General features: G+C 53.0%; 1 protein-coding gene across 1 annotated transcript in view; it reads left to right on the top strand.

Moving 5' to 3' along the window:
• The window catches only part of SLC16A2 (solute carrier family 16 member 2), a 35796-nt gene extending 27362 nt beyond the window's left edge, over positions 1–8434 (top strand). Inside the window, exons 3-6 of the mRNA XM_074600406.1 lie at positions 3254–3716; positions 4174–4317; positions 4844–5072; positions 6383–8434. Coding sequence (XP_074456507.1) covers positions 3254–3716; positions 4174–4317; positions 4844–5072; positions 6383–6603 — 1057 coding nt within the window. The 3' untranslated portion in view covers positions 6604–8434. The remainder of the gene's footprint in view (positions 1–3253; positions 3717–4173; positions 4318–4843; positions 5073–6382) is intronic.
• Positions 8435–17005: the final 8571 nt, after the last annotated feature.

Genomic DNA, 17005 nt, shown 5'->3' with positions numbered 1-17005 from the left:
TGGATTTCAGTTAAAACCAGTATTGTTTTAATTAAAATGCTTCAAGAAGTGGGGTTTTTTTTAAAGCAAATACACACCAGTTTCCCAGAGGGCGGCTTGCCCGCGCTGTGCTCCTCCCTGCCCACCCTGCCGGCGCAGGGCAGTGGGACGCCAGCTCCCTTTCACCCCGGGCGGCGAGACCCTCCTGCTCGCCCCAGCCCCGCTTCCCTGTGGATGCGCGATGTGTGACGGGTCCCCGAGTCCCCAGTTGTGGAAACCCCCCATCACACTGGGGCCGGGGGCAGCTTCTGAGCCTCCCGGCAAAGCCCCAGGGACCGGGACCGATTGCAGCCGGGGGAATTGGGATGCTAAAACCATCTCGGGCAGTGGCGTGGAAGGAACCACCCTCTGCAGTTTCCTCCGCAAGTGCCACCCCTTTGTATTTCAAAAGATTATAGTAATGGGAGAAAGTGCAGTGGGTCCTGAGGGAAGGTATGCCCGGGCTACTGGCAGCGCAAATCACAGGCGCTTCCCGTGTAATCTTGCTTTCCTTCTAATCAACGAAGCTTGGAATTATTTTTTTTTTCCCCTCCCCTATTGTAAAATGTTCGTGCGAAGCAAAAGAGCTCTTGGGACCACATCGCTGCCAGTGGCTTGTTGTGTTGGGCTTAAAAAAAAAATCAAACGGTACAGGCAGAGAAGAATATTATTTCCAGGAGAGCTCCAGAGCTGAAATCCCCATTTCCTGCCTTCTTGCTCTTGGTTCGCATTCTTTTGGCTGCCTTTTAAGGGAGAAAGGAGCCCCTTTGCAGCTGGACCGCGGCGAGGGAAGCTGCCTTCGGCACGGCCGAGCAGGAGGAAGAGCAGCGGGGCTGCAGGATTTGGCAGCGCTCCATCTGGATGGCGAAGGCCAGTCCCGAAATTCGGAGCTAGCAGCTCCTGCTCACCCAGAACAATGGAAAAGGGCTTGATGGTTGGTTTTTTTTTTCTGGTCCCCCCTTGCCAGGTCCCTGCAGCCGCAGCTGGAGATGACCCACCCGGTGCCGGCTGGGCTCCGTGCACCGGTGCAAAGGGAGCTGCTGTTCGTGAGCTGAAGGGAGACGCGGCCTGGGTTTGGTGGGCTCAGGCAGGGCTGGATCAAGGCTGAGCAACCCTTTATCTCCTGGTTTCTCTAAAATGGGTTTGCTTTGTCCAAACAGAGGAGCAGCGGTTGCCGGCACCGCACTGAGCTGATCCAAAACACCACTCGGCCACCGAGGCCGTATGGCAGGACCCCAGCGCCCAGCTCACGCTCAGTGCCTCTTGCTCCCAAAATACTGGGAACTTTATACAAAAAACACTAAATAAACAAAATATGCTGAAAAGCAGAGCACCGGGGAAGGCTGAGGTTTTCTGCATGGGGTCAAGGCGAGGGTTTTCCTCACTTTGCTGCCTTGCACCAGGGTATCTCCTGCACTTGTTATCAGCTCGAGCCACCACAGATCGTACATGCCCTCAAGAAGAGAGAAATCCCAGTTGTGTTAAGACTTCACCCTCCCTCCAGTTTTAAGGCGGGTGTTTTGGCATGAGGAACAGGAGATGATGGCTAGTTCAGCAGAGCTGTCTTCATGTGCCTCCCCAGTGCCCTCCCAGTCCTCCTCTTCTGCACCATGAAATGTTCTGTAGTGGGGTTTGAATCCCTTTTTGTCTGCCTCTCCTTCCCCTCCGCAATTTCTGCCCAGTTTCTTCTGCAGAGAGACATCCCTCAAACCTCTGCCAGTGGGGCTGAACCAGGGCTGTTCCCGCTGTGAGCTGTAAGTGAGAGGCAGCTGCTGGAGGAGCACCTCCTTGTCCCAGGAGATGTCATTATCCATGGAAGACCTCGTTATCCAGGGGATACGATGGCACCTTTCTCACCGGAGAGCAGCTGGCTGATTCCCAGCAAGTGGGATGGGAAATCCTGGCTAAGAAGAAAGGCTGAAAGGAGCCCTTGCTCATGCAGGGGTGTCTTAGCATCAACGGGGAGCAGATGGCAACCGTGGCATTTGTCTCCACTTATCCAATACGTCAGCTTAGCAGCAGTACCAAAGCTGGTGTGACCCAGCTGAGATGGGCAGGGCTGGTGCGTGGGAGGTCGGAGACAGCCTGCACGGCCCAGCTGCTTGCCTGGCTCTTGCAGGGGAGGGTTTCTGATGTGGCTTCATTCTGGAGTAGCTGGAAATTGCCTTTGCTGACAGTCATTTGTCTTTGAGCCGTTGGGTACAGCAAGCATGTTCTGCTTGGCTAGCTAAAGAGACAAGCGTGTAATGGAAGAAATTACGTGCTTGTAAACGTTTTCTCAGCTTCAAACTGCTCCATTAGATCTGGGCTGCTGTCTTCTCCCTCGCTTCATGAGCAGCACTCAGTATTTCACATGAGTCATTCTGAGTGTTGGAGTAAAGACCCCGTTCGTGTAGCGTCGCTTGCCCGGTGAGCTGCCCAAACGTTTCCATCGCGCTCTCCTCCCATGCAGTATTTCGTGGCAGACTTTTGCAACTGAATGCATTGCACAGAGATGGAAGAAAGAATCCTTCATCGGGAGAGAAACACAACTGGTTATTTGCCTGACTTTAGGCTCCTTTCTCATCTGGGAAAACCGGGCTGGCAATTGGGAAATGGCTCCTTCCAAAAGTTTTCAGGACTTTCCGCTTGTTCTGTAGAGCAGCCACTTCACTCCCTCCTTGAGCACAGCCACCAATGTAAGGTACAAATGAGATCTATTAACTGTCTAATTGAAGCTCCCAGAGGAGCTTAAAGAAGAACAACTTAATTAACCAGCCTGGGCAGAAATGCAGTGTTCTCTTCCTAAGTGCCTAATAACCAGCTGGGTTGGTGCCTTCTGCTTTCAAACGCTGGGTGCAGAATGTTTTCAATTAGTCCTTCCAGTGGAAAAAAAAAAGGATTTCTAGCTAAAAATAACCCACCCTGCCTACCTTAGAAAATCTTGCTTGCTGTAATTTAAAAACCATTCAAGTTAGGTCAACTTCCCAAGGAGGGCAGGTTGGCTGCTGTCTTCTCTTTGCAGAAAGCCCTCCCCAGCTAGACTTCATTTTCCCAAAGATTTAACATGCCAGCTGTGAAATGAGGATAATCCTTGCTTTGGCTAGGGAATAAGCTCCTCGAGGTCAGACTGTCTGTGTAGCACCTGTGGTATGTGAGACCTGGGTCATGACTCCAGGTTCTTCAGGACTGCGGGGGAGAAGGCCTCCTTACTTCTGCATAACATAACCACCTCCGTGTGTTTTTTTCCCACTAGGTCTCTGGAAGTTCGTTATTTCACGTATGGGATCCTCTTCGGCTGTGGCAGCTCCTTCGCCTTCCAGCCCTCGCTGGTCATCCTTGGTCACTACTTCAAGCGCCGCCTTGGCTTGGCCAACGGCATCGTGGCCGGCGGCAGCTGCCTCATCTCCGTCCCGCTCCCCTTCTTCCTGAAGATGGTCGGGAAGGCCATTGGGCTGGCACATACTTTCCAAGTACTCAGTGCCTTAATGCTCATCCAGATATTCTTGTCCCTGACGTATCGGCCCATCTTGCCACCTTCTTGTGACTCTCAGCACGATGGGCAGGACAAGCTGGGCAGCCGGAGCATGCGGCAGCAGTGCTGGTCCCAGACGCGCAAGTATTTCAGCTTGAGGGTTTTCCGGAGAAAGACCTATCGGATTTGGGCCTTTGGGATCGCTACTGCTGTCCTGGGATATCTCGTACCTTACATGAACCTGGTGAGAGCCTTGGTTGGGACTGGAAGGGGAGGGCGGTCCCTTTGCCCAGAGTGAAGGGTCTCCTCCAGGCAAGCAAGGAGGAGGTGGGAAGGTGGAGATGGGCAGCAGGGACAGAGCCACCAAAAGCCTTGAAGCTAAGAAACTGCTGCAGGGTCTGCTGTAAACAGGAACAGTGATGGGAGGAGACAGATTTTTAATGCTTCCATGTGTCCTCTGTGACAGGGTGGGCAGAGCGGTCGCTTCCCATAGTTCCTGAGGGTAAGCAGGAGAGGAGGGGGCTGTTGGGTTTGGGGTGGGCGGAGGTGGTGTGTGCAGGTCAGGGTGGTGTGGACATGAGGGTCACACAACCGTCCCCAAAGCCATGAAGCCCTCGGCAGGAAGTCTTGTCCTTTTTTGGGAGGTGAGAGGGGTTAACTTCCTGAGGATTCATGTCTTTGCGTTCTTCCCTCCATCGTAGGTAAAATATGTGGAGAAGCGATTTCAAGAAACCAAAAAGGACTGGATCCTCCCGGTTTGCCTCGGAGCCATGTCAGGGCTGGGGCGCTTGGTTTCAGGCCGCATCGGCGACTGCATTCCCGGGCTGAAGAAGATTTACTTGCAGGTATGTTGTGTCCGACACTCTGCGTAGCTGCTGGCTAACCACTGCGGGTGGGGATGGCATCTCTACATCAGCATCGACACGCTGCTTAGTAACTGTCAACAGCAGATCGCAAATCCTTTACCGACCATTACCTAACACTCTTGTCTGTTGTTAGGGAAGAAAATTTATTACAGAAAGGTGCACAGAGAAGTTAAAAGCTTGACTTGAGGTCTCAGTGTCTGTTCAGCAACCAAAGTCTGTGGTCCCGACTCTTCCCAAACTGCTGGACACCCTCTCACCTTCTTGTGGTTTTTGAAAAACGAACGGCTGAAATCTAGCAGCTAATCCAGCAGATAATCCTTCCTAAAGCTTCTTAAAAGGTTATTCTTAAGGGCCTCTCAGAGACAAGCAGAGCATGGATGCTATTGCTGGATCCAGAGGAGGGGGAGATGTCGTTGACCTGTTCAGTGTTATCTTCATGGCACCTCCTGCTGCCCATCCCTACTCATCCTGCACCCCAATGACGTGCCCACTTTTGTCTCCCCAGGTTGGGTCCTTCGTGCTGTTGGGCATCCTGTGCATGATGATCCCCCAGTGCCAAGGGTTCGAGGGCGTCATTGTCATCTGCCTCTTCCTTGGCCTTTGCGATGGCTGCTTCACCACCATCATGGCCCCCATCGCCTTCGAGCTGGTGGGGCCCATGCAGGCGTCCCAGGCCATAGGGTACCTCATGGGGCTGATGGCTGTGCCCATGACTGCGGGTACGCCGATAGCAGGTTGGTAACGCTGTGGTGCCAGACCTGACCCAGCTGTTGGGAGGGAGCAGATGTTTCTAGCGGCTTTCACCCACGGTGATGTTTTGGCATGAGAACAGACGTAGGGTTTTGAATGTTCTGGCTTATTGTGTCACATGGCGGTTGAAGTACAGGTGTAGCATCACTCCATGCTATGTCCTGTAGCATCTCAGGGCCTTTCTCCAGGCTGATGAAAGGTGGCCAGTGGGGGAATAGGGAGAGCAAGCCAAGATCACATTAACTGATTTCTGTTTGAAGCTGAGCTAAAAAATGGCAGATACTAGTTTTCTAGAAGCCCTTTTAGATATCTAGGGACTGATCGCTAATCGGTAGGTTCAGCTCCTGGATTGTTGAGGCAAAGTTAGAGATGGAGACACCTGAGCCTCTGTCTTCCCAAGACCTGGGTATGTGTTTAACATAGTGATAACCACAGCATCCTTAACAGCGAGCACTTTGCCAAAGCTGGCCCTTGGACGGCAGAGCGCCTGCATCCGCAACCGCTAAGCTAAAGCTGTATAAGCACCTCTGATCTTTCTGCTTCTGGCAGCAAAATTCAGTTTAACGCCCTTGTGAGGGAACGTGGGGGTTGCAGACGTCTCGCTGCTCGGATGCTGCTGCAGGACCCCCTGCGTCGGTCTCGGTGGGCACAGGGCTGGGTGACGGGGCTCATTTCATGGGCGTAATCACAGGAGGAAACTCAGAGGGGTTTCCCAGTGCCAAGAAATGGCAATGTGTTATTCTCCAGGGATGCCTGGCGGCATCAGAACTTGCCGAACTGACAAGTGCAGAACCTCACTGGTTTTTAAGGGATCGGTTATTGTTTGTAACGGGCAGCGTGTACTTTTCAGCATGTACTTTTCATCCCCATGTAGATAAAATATCCATAAGCAAAGCAGGGCTTCCAGCCTGTTCCCATCAGGGAACAGCCCCTGCCCGCTTTTCCTATTAACTCCCGGCCGGCACTAGGAAGAGCCACCTGAAATGTTTGGTTGTTTAACAGTGTCTCAGCTTGCATTTGGGATGTGTCTGAGGGTGTCCTCTTCTGGTTAAATAGGAAGGATGGCGGAGACATTCTTTCTTGGCTTCCTTGCTACACAATGTTGGCCACGCACATCCTTTAATCCAGGGCATAAAAACTCCAAGGAATGCAATGGAAAACAAGACGATTGTTTTAAAAGCCCAAATCTCCCCAAATCTGGTGGTTGAAGCAAGCTGCAGCTCTCACTCGAGGGAGGAGACAGGTCAGTCGTTAGACTGACGTGCCCTTAACCGCCGTTGTTCTTCTCTTTCAGGATACCTCAATGATTATTTTGGGAATTACGACGCGGCCTTTTATTTTGCCGGAGTCCCCCCCATCATCGGTGGCTTGGTGCTCTCCGTCGTCCCGCTCATCCATCAGAGGATGCTGAAGAAGCAGCGCCTGGATTCCGGCAAAGACAAGATGCTGGTGTCGGAGGCGGTGGTGAACGGGGAGCTGCTGCCGGGCTGCCCGGCCTCCGAAGCACACATGTAACGCCGCCGCTCACCGACACGCACTGTCGCCACCAGCAGCCTCCCCGTCGCCCAAGCACAGGCCCTTTTCTAGACGGACCGTAATTCTCAATGATCGCAGATGCACTATGTTTGTAAAAGGAAAAACAAAAAACAAACAAACAAACCAACAACAAAAAAACAAACCCACAGAAAGTTCTTCTAGTTAAAGGCTTTTAACTAGCAGAAACGCTCATTTTCGGGACAGTTTTGATTTCAAAGCCGCCTTTTTTTTTTTTTTTTTTTTTTTCCCTCTAACCATTTTTCTAAGGAGAACTCTCACCAGGATTCAAACTTGATCGATCTCCCGCTCCTCTCCCCAGTTTTCTATATGTCACGACAGAGGTTTACAGCTAATAAATGCCTTTTTAAAGCAGGCCGCAGAGGGAGCGTGTTGAACCTTGCAGCTGTCCATCCTCCTCCTCTGGTGCCACTCGGGTGTCTCGTCCAAGCGAGACGGCCCCCTCCCCGTCCAGCGCCGGAGGCTGTTTTGGAGCCAGCAGATCTGAAGGAGGAAACGCTGCTTTAATCCGATGCACAAACCAAATAAATGGTCATTGAGTCCCGCTTTAATCTTCTTCTCTCCTCCTTTTCCGCTGCTCTCCCGTGCACCCAGGGAGCTGCAGCTGGGATGATGGGGAGCTCGGCTGGCTCCGGTCCTGCCGCCCTTGTCAGACAGAGCCCTGCAGGAGCACCCCCTTCCTGCAAATTATGCCTTAAAAATGGGGGGACAAGACCAGCGGGTCCCTCGGCCACTTTCTGCCTCCATTTTCTCACCTGGCGACGAATGATTGGTCTTTTGAGGGGCAGCTCCCAGCGCAGCCCGCGGCGGCCGGCTCTGGAAGGCGAAAACTGTGGGCAAGGCGCCCAGATGGGCATGTCGAAGGTGTCGAGGCACGCAGGGTCAGGACAGAGCCCCGTGTGTGTCATGGGTTTGCTCCGTGCCGGGAGGATGCAGGGGATGGGGGGATGCAGCCGGCTCGGGGCACCCATGGATGTGGGGATGCAGCACCTTTGGGGCACAGGGTGCCACCACTGTTTTTTGGAGCTGGTTGTGTATTATGCAGCAATAACCACGAGTCAGTATTGGCAGGGGAAGCCCGGTGTTTCTGAAGGATTTAAAAGCCCCAACAGCGTTTAGCTCGTAGCCTGTGTGTTGCTGTGCAGAGCCGGCGCAGGGTCAGTGCCGTCCCGGGGGGAGAGGGAGAGAGAGGACAAGATAATGGCACAGCCCGTGGGTACCCACTGCACAGAGCGAAGGCAGAGCTCAGCCTTGCGGAGAAACTCGTCATCTCCAGATATCGCTAATGAGCAGGGCACAGAGCAAGGGAAGTCCTCTTCCCCCGGTGGGTCTCTGTGTGAACAAGGTGCTGGCTGGGACCAGGGTACCTTTTCCTGGGAATAATAACCCAGGAGAGAGCAAGAAACAAAGCTCGCATTTATCCTGGCTGCAAAACCATCCTTCATTGGATTTTCATTTTACTCACCTGCCATTAAAAAGAAGGACGTGTGCTGTGGGGGGGTCATCCCTCAGTCCCACGGGGGTTTGTAGCACCAAGACAAACTTTTGCTGTGGAAAATTGGTTTGAGTGGAGGTTCCCCTCCTGCGGGCAGCGGCGGGAGCTCTGTATATAGGCTCAGGGTCCTGCATGTCCCTCTGGCCCTGTTTTTAATCCACGTTGGCTAATGCGTTATAAGGTCTTGTTGTCTTGTGGCCCTTCTGTCCCTGTACAAGCTGGAAAATTCCGTGGTGTGTTGTGACGTGTCTGTTTGTGACTATAAACCAAGATGTCCGTTTGTCTCTTTCATTGATACGCTTTTCTGTGACCGTTACTACCCTTCATTGCCCGTATCGCATCGTCTGCTGCGGCTCTGCTGCCCCACCGCGTGGTTTGGGAAGCCAGAGAGGGCAGCAGGAGCTGGATGGGAAGGCAGGGCATGCGGACACCCACTGTGCATCCGTGGGAGCCCAACCTTGCTCCAGCTCCGGTGGGATCTGCCAGGCTTAGCCTAGGGCAAGGCATTAAAGCCAAGCTTTTCAGGTGGGGGCATTGGCAGTGGGGCTGGCAGCAGGAGAGAAATGCATCGTAACTCCTTTTGTGAGGTTTGGGGCTTCTCTGCGCATCGGAGTTTGATGAAGTTCTTTAAATCATATTTTTGACCTTAATGCCCCCCGCAGGACAGCTTATGAGGGATTTAAATTCAAGAAGTAGCTTCTTCAGACCAAGAAGAGGACGAGCAGAGCTGCCTCAAACCCACCTCTGGCCGGAGCGAGCGGCGGCACGGCAGAGCCCGCCGGTGACTGCTCCCAGCCTCGCACGAGACTTAGTTGCGGTAAAACCTCTCTGGCTCATAAGGCGATTTATGGTTCAAATCCCAAATTTCTACAGATTTCCACTTGCCTTAAATGCTCCGTCTGCCTGCAAAGGTCTTTGCCCGGGAGAAGCCCGCGATGGGTGCTTAATGCTGCAGCAGCATCAGACCAGCTCTGCGTCAGCCGGGAGCCAACGCTCTTCCCAGGAGGGATGGATGGTGGTACCCACGTTCATCCCCCCTAAATTTTGGTCTTGGCCCACGGCTCTTATTATCGACCCTCTAGGAGATTTTGAGTGATGAGGTACAGTCATGGACCACCCGAGTTTGGTCGAAAGAATCCACCCCTCATCCTATCCTGGACCAACCTCCGCTACCAGCCTCCCAAAACCACTCTCAGCATCTTTCTCTGGTTGAGATCCTGCCCTTGGCCAAGAGGAAAGGCAAATTCTGCAGCAGGGAAGGCATGTTTGAGTAACGGCAATGAAAGGTTCACCTCGTCTGCAAACACAGATGGGAACGGGAAGGGCAAAGGTTGGAGTAGTCTGTCAACAAAAAGGGGAGTATTTTTGGGTTTGTCTGTCAACTAAATGCGGCTGTTGTGCGTCTAGTTTGTCCCTTGAGTATCGGGCAGCTTGCAAGAGTTTTTGCAGACGTGTGGCATGTGAGAGGTGGGATTGCGGTGATCTGAGCCTCTGTAAACGGGAGGAAATTGCATTGGTCTCCAAAATGTCCTTTTAGCCTGTTGTAGTCTGGTGCTGTGACGCCAAATAGGCCCCTACCTGGTGCAAAAATCTTTATCCGAAAACCCCTCCTGTTTCTTCCCATCAGGATCCGCTCGTCCTGGCCCAGCACATCCATGACCTCTTCTGGGCAGGCGAGGGCCGGGCGGGAGGCAGCGTTCACGCCAAAACTACCTTTTACTCAGTTTTCTAATTAAAAAAAAGAAACAACAAATTTCCCCCTCCCCTGCGAGTGCCGGGCTGTGATTCCTTGCTCCGGGAGGGGAAGGTGGAGCCCGACACTCTGGGCTCGGCAGTTTTCGGGAGCCAGTGAGGGGATGGGAGCGAGTTGAGTCCCTCTGGGATGGGAATGGGGTGGACGGGAGCGGGGAGGGAGCAGCTTCGCTCCGTGCCCGGGGTGTTTGGAGAGCTGCGGGCGCGCGTAGCTTTATGTAATTGTACAGCAAGCGCCGGACGTGTCCCAGCAGCGCCCTGCTCGGGGCTTGGCTGGGGCTGCCTCTCTAAATCTTTAGCTTGAGGGTGTTCAAAACCAAGTTGTTGTCTTTTCTTCTGTATTTTTTTTTTCCTTTTTTTGTTTTGCTGCTGCAGAGCGAGGCGCCGGCTTTAACTCCTCTGGCTCTGGCTGAGGGCTGGAGCGGGACAGCCAAGCTGGAAGGGCGCGGAGGGGTGGTCGGGGTTTCAGCCTTTGGGGGGCTGCCCCGGCCATGGGAAGGCTGGCAGGGCAGCGGCTGCTGGAGCTGCCTGGGAAGTGCCATGATTCACGGCTCAGAGCTTTTTCAAGTTGTGAAACAAAGCTGGAACCATCTGGAGGAGCCGCTTCATTGCAGCATGCCTTGCCCTGAGGTCCTGCGGCCAGGGAAATACACATTTCTAAGTAAGTCCCATAGCTTAAATTTACCAAATTCTGGCTACTCATTGGCTGGGGTTGAGGTTTCCTAACATTTCCCTGCTGTGGGAGCTGTGGGAAGGCCACATCCCAATCGCCATCAAAGCTTGAGGGCTTTTGCAGGTCTGCTGCGGTACCGCGGGGTTTGGGGACCCCCAGTTTCAAGACGGTTTGGCTCTGCCTCCCACCGTTGGGGTGGTTTGGGGATGCCAGTTTGGCCGTGCCGGCGGTCGAGGAGCTTCGTAACCCTCGATGCTGAGCTGCCTGGTCCAGAGGAGCCGGGAGAGGGAGGTGGCCTACAGCTGGGCAAGGACATTCCCGCCCTCCCATGCATGACACTGCCCCAGGAGCATTTTGCACGGCGATAGAGGGTGTCTTTTGGTGTTGGTGCTAAGAACGATTTGCTCTGGGCAGTCTGATTTGGTGCTGAGGATCTCATCTACGCTTCCTCAGATCACTCCAGTTCAGCATCCTGGGAGGTTTAGGGTTGACTTTAACCCTGGCTGACCCTGCGTCTCTATGTGGCCATACAGTCCTCGGAGGACCAAAGGCTCTGGAGGCAGAGGGGGCCAGATCCAGCCGAGACCCCTTGCTGTCCCTCCACCCTTCACTGCAAACCGTTACTCGCTTTCACGTGCCTCTGTACACAACAGGGTTTTGTTTGGGGGTTACCTTGGTTATTTTAGCTTCAATAATTTTCACGCTGGCAGAGTTTGCCTCTCCTGATCCAGCTGGAAGCAGAAAACTGGAATGACTTTGAAAGCCCCGGCTCCTTTGCCAAGGCAAGCGGGGCAGCCCCCTCCCACCGCCGGAGCTGCTGCCTTTCTGTCGCCAAAACCCACACGCGGGCAGCACTTGGGGGCACTTTCGTCTAGATCCCAGCTGCCCTTGTAACCTGTGGGGAGAACGATGTGATTAACAAGTGCTCCTTAAATACTCCTCCAGCGTCCTCTGTGTAATGCTGGTTGGGGATGGAGATGGTACTGTAGAGAGGCTCCACCAGCAAGCAATGAACCAAAGTAAAGGTGTTTCCCTTCTTTTTGTGAGCCTTTGGAAGGAGAACAGACATGGGGATGGATGGAGCTGCCATCCCCGTGCAGCTCCGAGTGGGCTTTGTGGCTGAGCCACGGGGGCGGCTGCAGGGGTGACCCTCCCCATGGCCATGGGGTGACTGTGGCTCCAGGCGCTTTATCAGCTTGGCACGGTGGCTCCGTGGACTTTAGTCCTGGTGACAGTGGGGTTATCGCTGGGCTTCGGTGGGCTCACCCTGCACAACCCCTTTCCGGGCGGGGGTGGTGGTGGTGGTGGTGGTGGTGGTGTTGATTTATTTTTGCAAACGTTGCAATGCCCTTAGTGCTCCCACCAAGGACGGATGCTGCATGTGCCCTCACATCACCTCTTCCCACCGCAGCCGGGCCACCATAGCGGCAAAACAGTGGCACGGCCCATCACGGGCACGGGGCTTGGGTCCCTGCTCCCCGCAGAGGTGAGGCAGGAGAAGACAGACACACGGTCCCTCCCGTTTTCTGCAAAACATGGCTTTGGAAGGAGGCTTTCTGCTTCCAGAGTTTATCAGGAAGAAGTTCCTTACTGTGAGGGTGGTGAGCCCCTGGCCCAGGTTGCCCAGAGAAGCTGTGGCTGCCCCATCCCTGGAGGGGTTCAAGGCCAGGTCGGACGGGGCTTGGAGCAACCTGGGCTGGTGGGAGGTGTCCCAGCCCAGGGCAGGGGGTGGCACTGGGTGGGCTTTAAGGTCCCTTCCAGCCCTGACCATTCTGTGATTGTACAATTCTATGAAAGTTTCTCCTCTTTTTGTAACGTACTTCCCAACACTCACCTCCAACTGGCAAGGCAAGCGTAGCTCTTAACTGTAGCATTAGAGGCAAGACTTAGTGTCTATTTTACTAAGGAATGAAGCTTTTTTTTTTTTTTGTACATTTTTAATCGTGGCATGTAAGACGAGTTGTTTACTGGAGCAGGTTTTTGTGTAGCGTTGATGCTTTGCTTCTGGTCGGTGATGGCCAGATCGCCTGAATGCAGTTGGGTTTTTGGCTGCCAAGTGCATTCAATCCAATCGTTTTGGGAAAGAGCACGACTTCTTGAGGCCTGAACTTTCCCAGCATATCCAGTTTCAGCCATTTGAACCCACTAAAGCTGGGGACAGGACTTTTTGGGGGAGGCGGAGGGCAATTAGGAAATTACCCCGCTCTCCCTCCCCTGCCCTGCAATCCAACAGGTTGAAGCCAAATATTTGCTTTCGGATGGGTGGATTTTGGAGCCGACTCCACATAAGAGCACCGGGGCGGAGGCTTGAATTTTGGCCGTTCCGGGTAAGTCATGGGATGGCTTGTTTTTAAAGCAGGACCTCTGAGCCTGCTGCCATCACCCCCTGCTTAGTGGGTCCCGATGCCGTGCCTTTCTCCAGCCCTGCCGCTCTCCGGGGCCGTCGCGGTCGACGTTAGCTCCATCACAACGGAAAAAATCCTTCCTGTGGGTTTTCGGGGTGGGATGATTGCTTTGCCCTGACGATGTGCTGGTAACGCTCACCCTCGCAGTGTCTGTGCCCACTAGAACGACCCGGTGAAAGGCTGCAAGGACCATCCATAGCTTTGCAACCTCATTTTTTTTTCACTGTGCTCCCAGCCCTGGCTCAGCGGGAGCCGTGTGTGGCTCCGAGCAGGGTCCTGCGAGGTGCCCGGGGCTGCTGGGCACCCTGGGCAGACCAGCAGAGCCTGAAAGCAAACGCTCAATTCGATGCAGAAGTCAGACCCTGAAGTCTAAAATTATTCTTTTTTTTTTTTTTTTTAAATTGTTTTTGGACGCCTGCTCCTTGTAAGCAATTTATACTCCTTTAAAATTTTGTATCTGGAAGTAAAGTATTTGAATGTATGTCTTAAAAGTATGATTATCCTTTCAAAATGTGAATTTCTGATTGTTGGTATACAAAAAATAAAAACAAAACAAACCTACCCCATATTAGCACATTTTTGTAATTAATGTTTTATGAATGTTGTTTTAAAAAATTGTGTAGAATAAAACCAGTTTAAAAAGAAAAGGGGGTTCGTGCCTGTGTCTCACCGCATTCCCTCTCCCCGTGGCCGGTCGGGGGCTCTGGTCCCCCCCAGCGGCTTTCCCGGCTGCTGTCGATCCTTATCCCGGCGCCTGCCCGGGATGTCGAAAGAAAAGGGGCTGGAGAGGTGGGACTTTAACACAGGAATTATTTTTATCAAGTCTTTCATCCACCTTGAGGAAAGGCTGTGCCGAGGTCCTGGTGCCTAATGGGGGAGAAGAGGCTCCGGATGCGCCGCGGAGGGGTGAAAGCTGGAGGTGGTCTTGGCGAGGGGAGGATGGGCCTCGTCCCACCCGAGGCATCGAAAACTAAAAAGTAATAAAGAAAGAAATCCCTGAGAGCATCTTGGTGCGCAAAGGGGCGTCAGTGCTCCGTTCCCCCTGGGCACAGCTTTGACTTTTATCCGCCAGCAGCTTCGGGGGGGGCTGCGGCTCCGCGGGGGCTCTCGCACAGGGACAGCACCACGGCTTTTTTTAATTATTATTAGTAGTAGTCTTTCTTCCTTTTGGCAGCAGTTCAGGGGCACGGCGAGGCCTCCCGGGTGTTAGCGCTGGTCTCACGTGAGAGCTAATCTTTTTTGTCAATAAGAGCAGTTATGGGAGGGTTGAGGGAGGGAAACACCGGGGGTGATTATTCATAGGTGAGGTTACTGCGGCTGTGAAACGCTGAAAACAAGGCTTTTATCAAGGACTTTATATTAATGATTTGTTTACGCTAGGTGCTTTAATTGACATTAGATGAAAGCTGACATATGCATTAATTTTATATAGCTCAGGCTTTTTTTTTTGTTTTTTTTTTTTAAGGCGCATCTCAATCCTTTTTCAAGTTGGGGATATTTACTGGAAATAGTATTTAAAAAAAAAAAAACCAACAAAAAAACACCCAACCAAAACGCACCAGGAGGTAAGAGATGGTAAATAAAGAGTCAAAGGGGATGAGACAACAGCAAGGAGCTCCTCCGGAGGACTTCGTGCCGTGCATGCAGGGATGGAGCAAGGAGAGGAAACGCTGCGGAAAGCACCGGGGCAAAATAAGCAATGCCAGCCTAATATTACAACAGTATTCTCGGGATGGCTGCAAATTTGGGGCGGGGTGGGGGGGGGACAGGGGGGAAGGACGGACACATGGGACGGGACGGAGAACGGGACTTGGGGTATGTGATAAAAGGGGGCTGCGCACCATGGGGACACCCAGAGAGGGAACCGGGGGGAGACACTGCCTGGCTGCTCCCAGCCTCCCCCAGGAGCATCGGCTCAACGCAGCCCATCTCCACAAGCTCCATATAAATAAACAAATATATACATAAATAAATAAATCTATCTATCTCCCCATAGGTGTGTTTGTGCATGTGCCCACCCGGAATCCCTGCTCAGCCTCGCCGCTGAGCCCAGAGCCCGGAGCAGCAGCACCACCCCTCCCCATGCAGGCTCCTGCGTCTGGCCCTAACACATGGAAAGCTGAAAATGGGGGCGGGGGGGGGGGGGGGAAGAAAAAAAGAAAGGTATTTCCTATCAGAGCAAAACCCTGAGTTTTCAGTGTAAAGGCACCAAACTAGAAAAGGCCAGACCAAACCACAACGACAACAAAAAAGGATGTTATCATCACTGTAACACAATAGCTAAGTATTTATATATCTATTCGTACGTTAAAATTGAAAGATCATGGATTAAACCAAGCTGGTTATATGTAATAGTTTACATTTGCAGTTACAAAATGCAAACTTTACATGTATCTTTTATATATTAAATATAAAGCACGTCAGTGTTTTATTTTAGTTTTTTTAGTTTAACAGTTATAAAGTCCATATATATGTTTTAGATAGATATATATGCGAATGGCATGTATAGTATCTATAGTCACATTTAGTTGTTTTTTTAAATTTATACATATATATATATATATACACACACACACACACACACGCATATGGATAGATATGTATGTGGTTGCCATTGGGGGAGGCTGGTGGCCCGCCAGCGGTTGCTGGGCATTTGGAGGCCACGGGCACACGCTGTGCCCAGCCGCTCCCCCGCGCCTCTCCCCGTGGGCTCTGGGCCGGGCTTGTTTTCTTTCGTTGTCTTCTTCTCCACCTGTTTTCTTTTTGCAGGACTTTAATATCATAAACCTTCCAAAAAAAAAAAAAAAAGAAAAAAGTCCTGAAGGAAAAAAATACCCCGTCCGCAAGTGCCTTTGAAGGGCTTGAAGGATGCAGCAACGAGTGGCAGGGGCTAATCTTTAACCATCTCTGCCTCTAAATGCCAATCTGCTCTTGCTTTGCTGTCGTTGTTTAAAGCCATAATTTGGAAAATGTCCCTTCCCGGGGCTGTTCAGCCGCACCCAGGCTCGGGGGGCTGTGGCTCAGGCAGCTGCAGGGGGGCACCGAGCAGCCCCGGGAGCGGGGGGTACCAGGATGCGACCCGTGCCCGGGTACCAGGACGCGACAGCGGAGGGGGAGGCAGGGCGCAGCTGGGGCTGAGCACTGGGGTGAGCTGGGGATGCGCTCGCTTTCCTTCGGGTTCGGTTTTAGGGGCTTTTTAAAATGTGAGACGGGAAACCGCTTAACACTGGCAGCAGGGCAAAGCACGGGAAGAAACAAAAAATATACACACATATATATGTGCTTAGATCTAAGGCAAACACAGCACAGGGGAGGGGGGAAAAGAAGGAGGGGAGGGGGGAAAAGAAGGAGGAGAGGGGAAAAAGAGAGCAAGAAGGTGTGTGGGGCTGGGAGGGTCCCGGTGGCGGGGAGCCGAAGCTGAGCCCGCAGCACCCCCGTGCTCTGGGGGGGGCAGCCTGAGCCCACCCCACTGATGCGGGAACAGAGAAACACCTTGGGCTGCGAGAAGCGCTGATTGCTTTTGGACCCGGTCGCTGGTGCATGCTTTATCCTGGCCGGGGCTTCGGGGTATGCTTTTTTTTTAACTTTTGTTTTTTCTTTTTTGGCACCAGAGCAGCGCTAAACAAGTCTCTCCCGATCACCCGCAGCCCCGCTCGATCCCACCTTGGAAGCACAAGCAGCCTTCGGGGGCTTTTTCGGCGGGGTTGTGTAAACAGCGGCTGCGGGGTGGGGTGCGAGCGGGGCCCGTGGGTGTCCCCCCGCCGCCCGCGCAGGCTCCAGCTATTGTTCTGGAATGCACCTTTTCCGCCCAGGATCGTGATTTTATGGTTATAAATCTGTTGTCGTCTCATCTGGAGCATTGTTCAGGCCGGGCCAGCCCCGGTGTACGTGGTCAACATCGCATCGCGCCCCCCACCCGCCCCCCCCCGGCCAGGGGCCCTGGACCGCGGTCCCCAGGTCTCTTCTTCTGGACCTGCTCTGCGTCCTCGCAGCCAGACCCCGAGGATCCCATGGTTTTGCTCCCACCCATATTCTTCT

The sequence above is a fragment of the Larus michahellis genome, chromosome 9 (genome assembly GCF_964199755.1).
Source record: "Larus michahellis chromosome 9, bLarMic1.1, whole genome shotgun sequence".
In the NCBI taxonomy this organism is placed as follows: Eukaryota; Metazoa; Chordata; class Aves; order Charadriiformes; family Laridae; genus Larus; species Larus michahellis.
The sequence above is the reverse complement of the archived record's forward strand: the minus strand, read 5'-3'. Positions and strand labels throughout refer to the sequence as shown.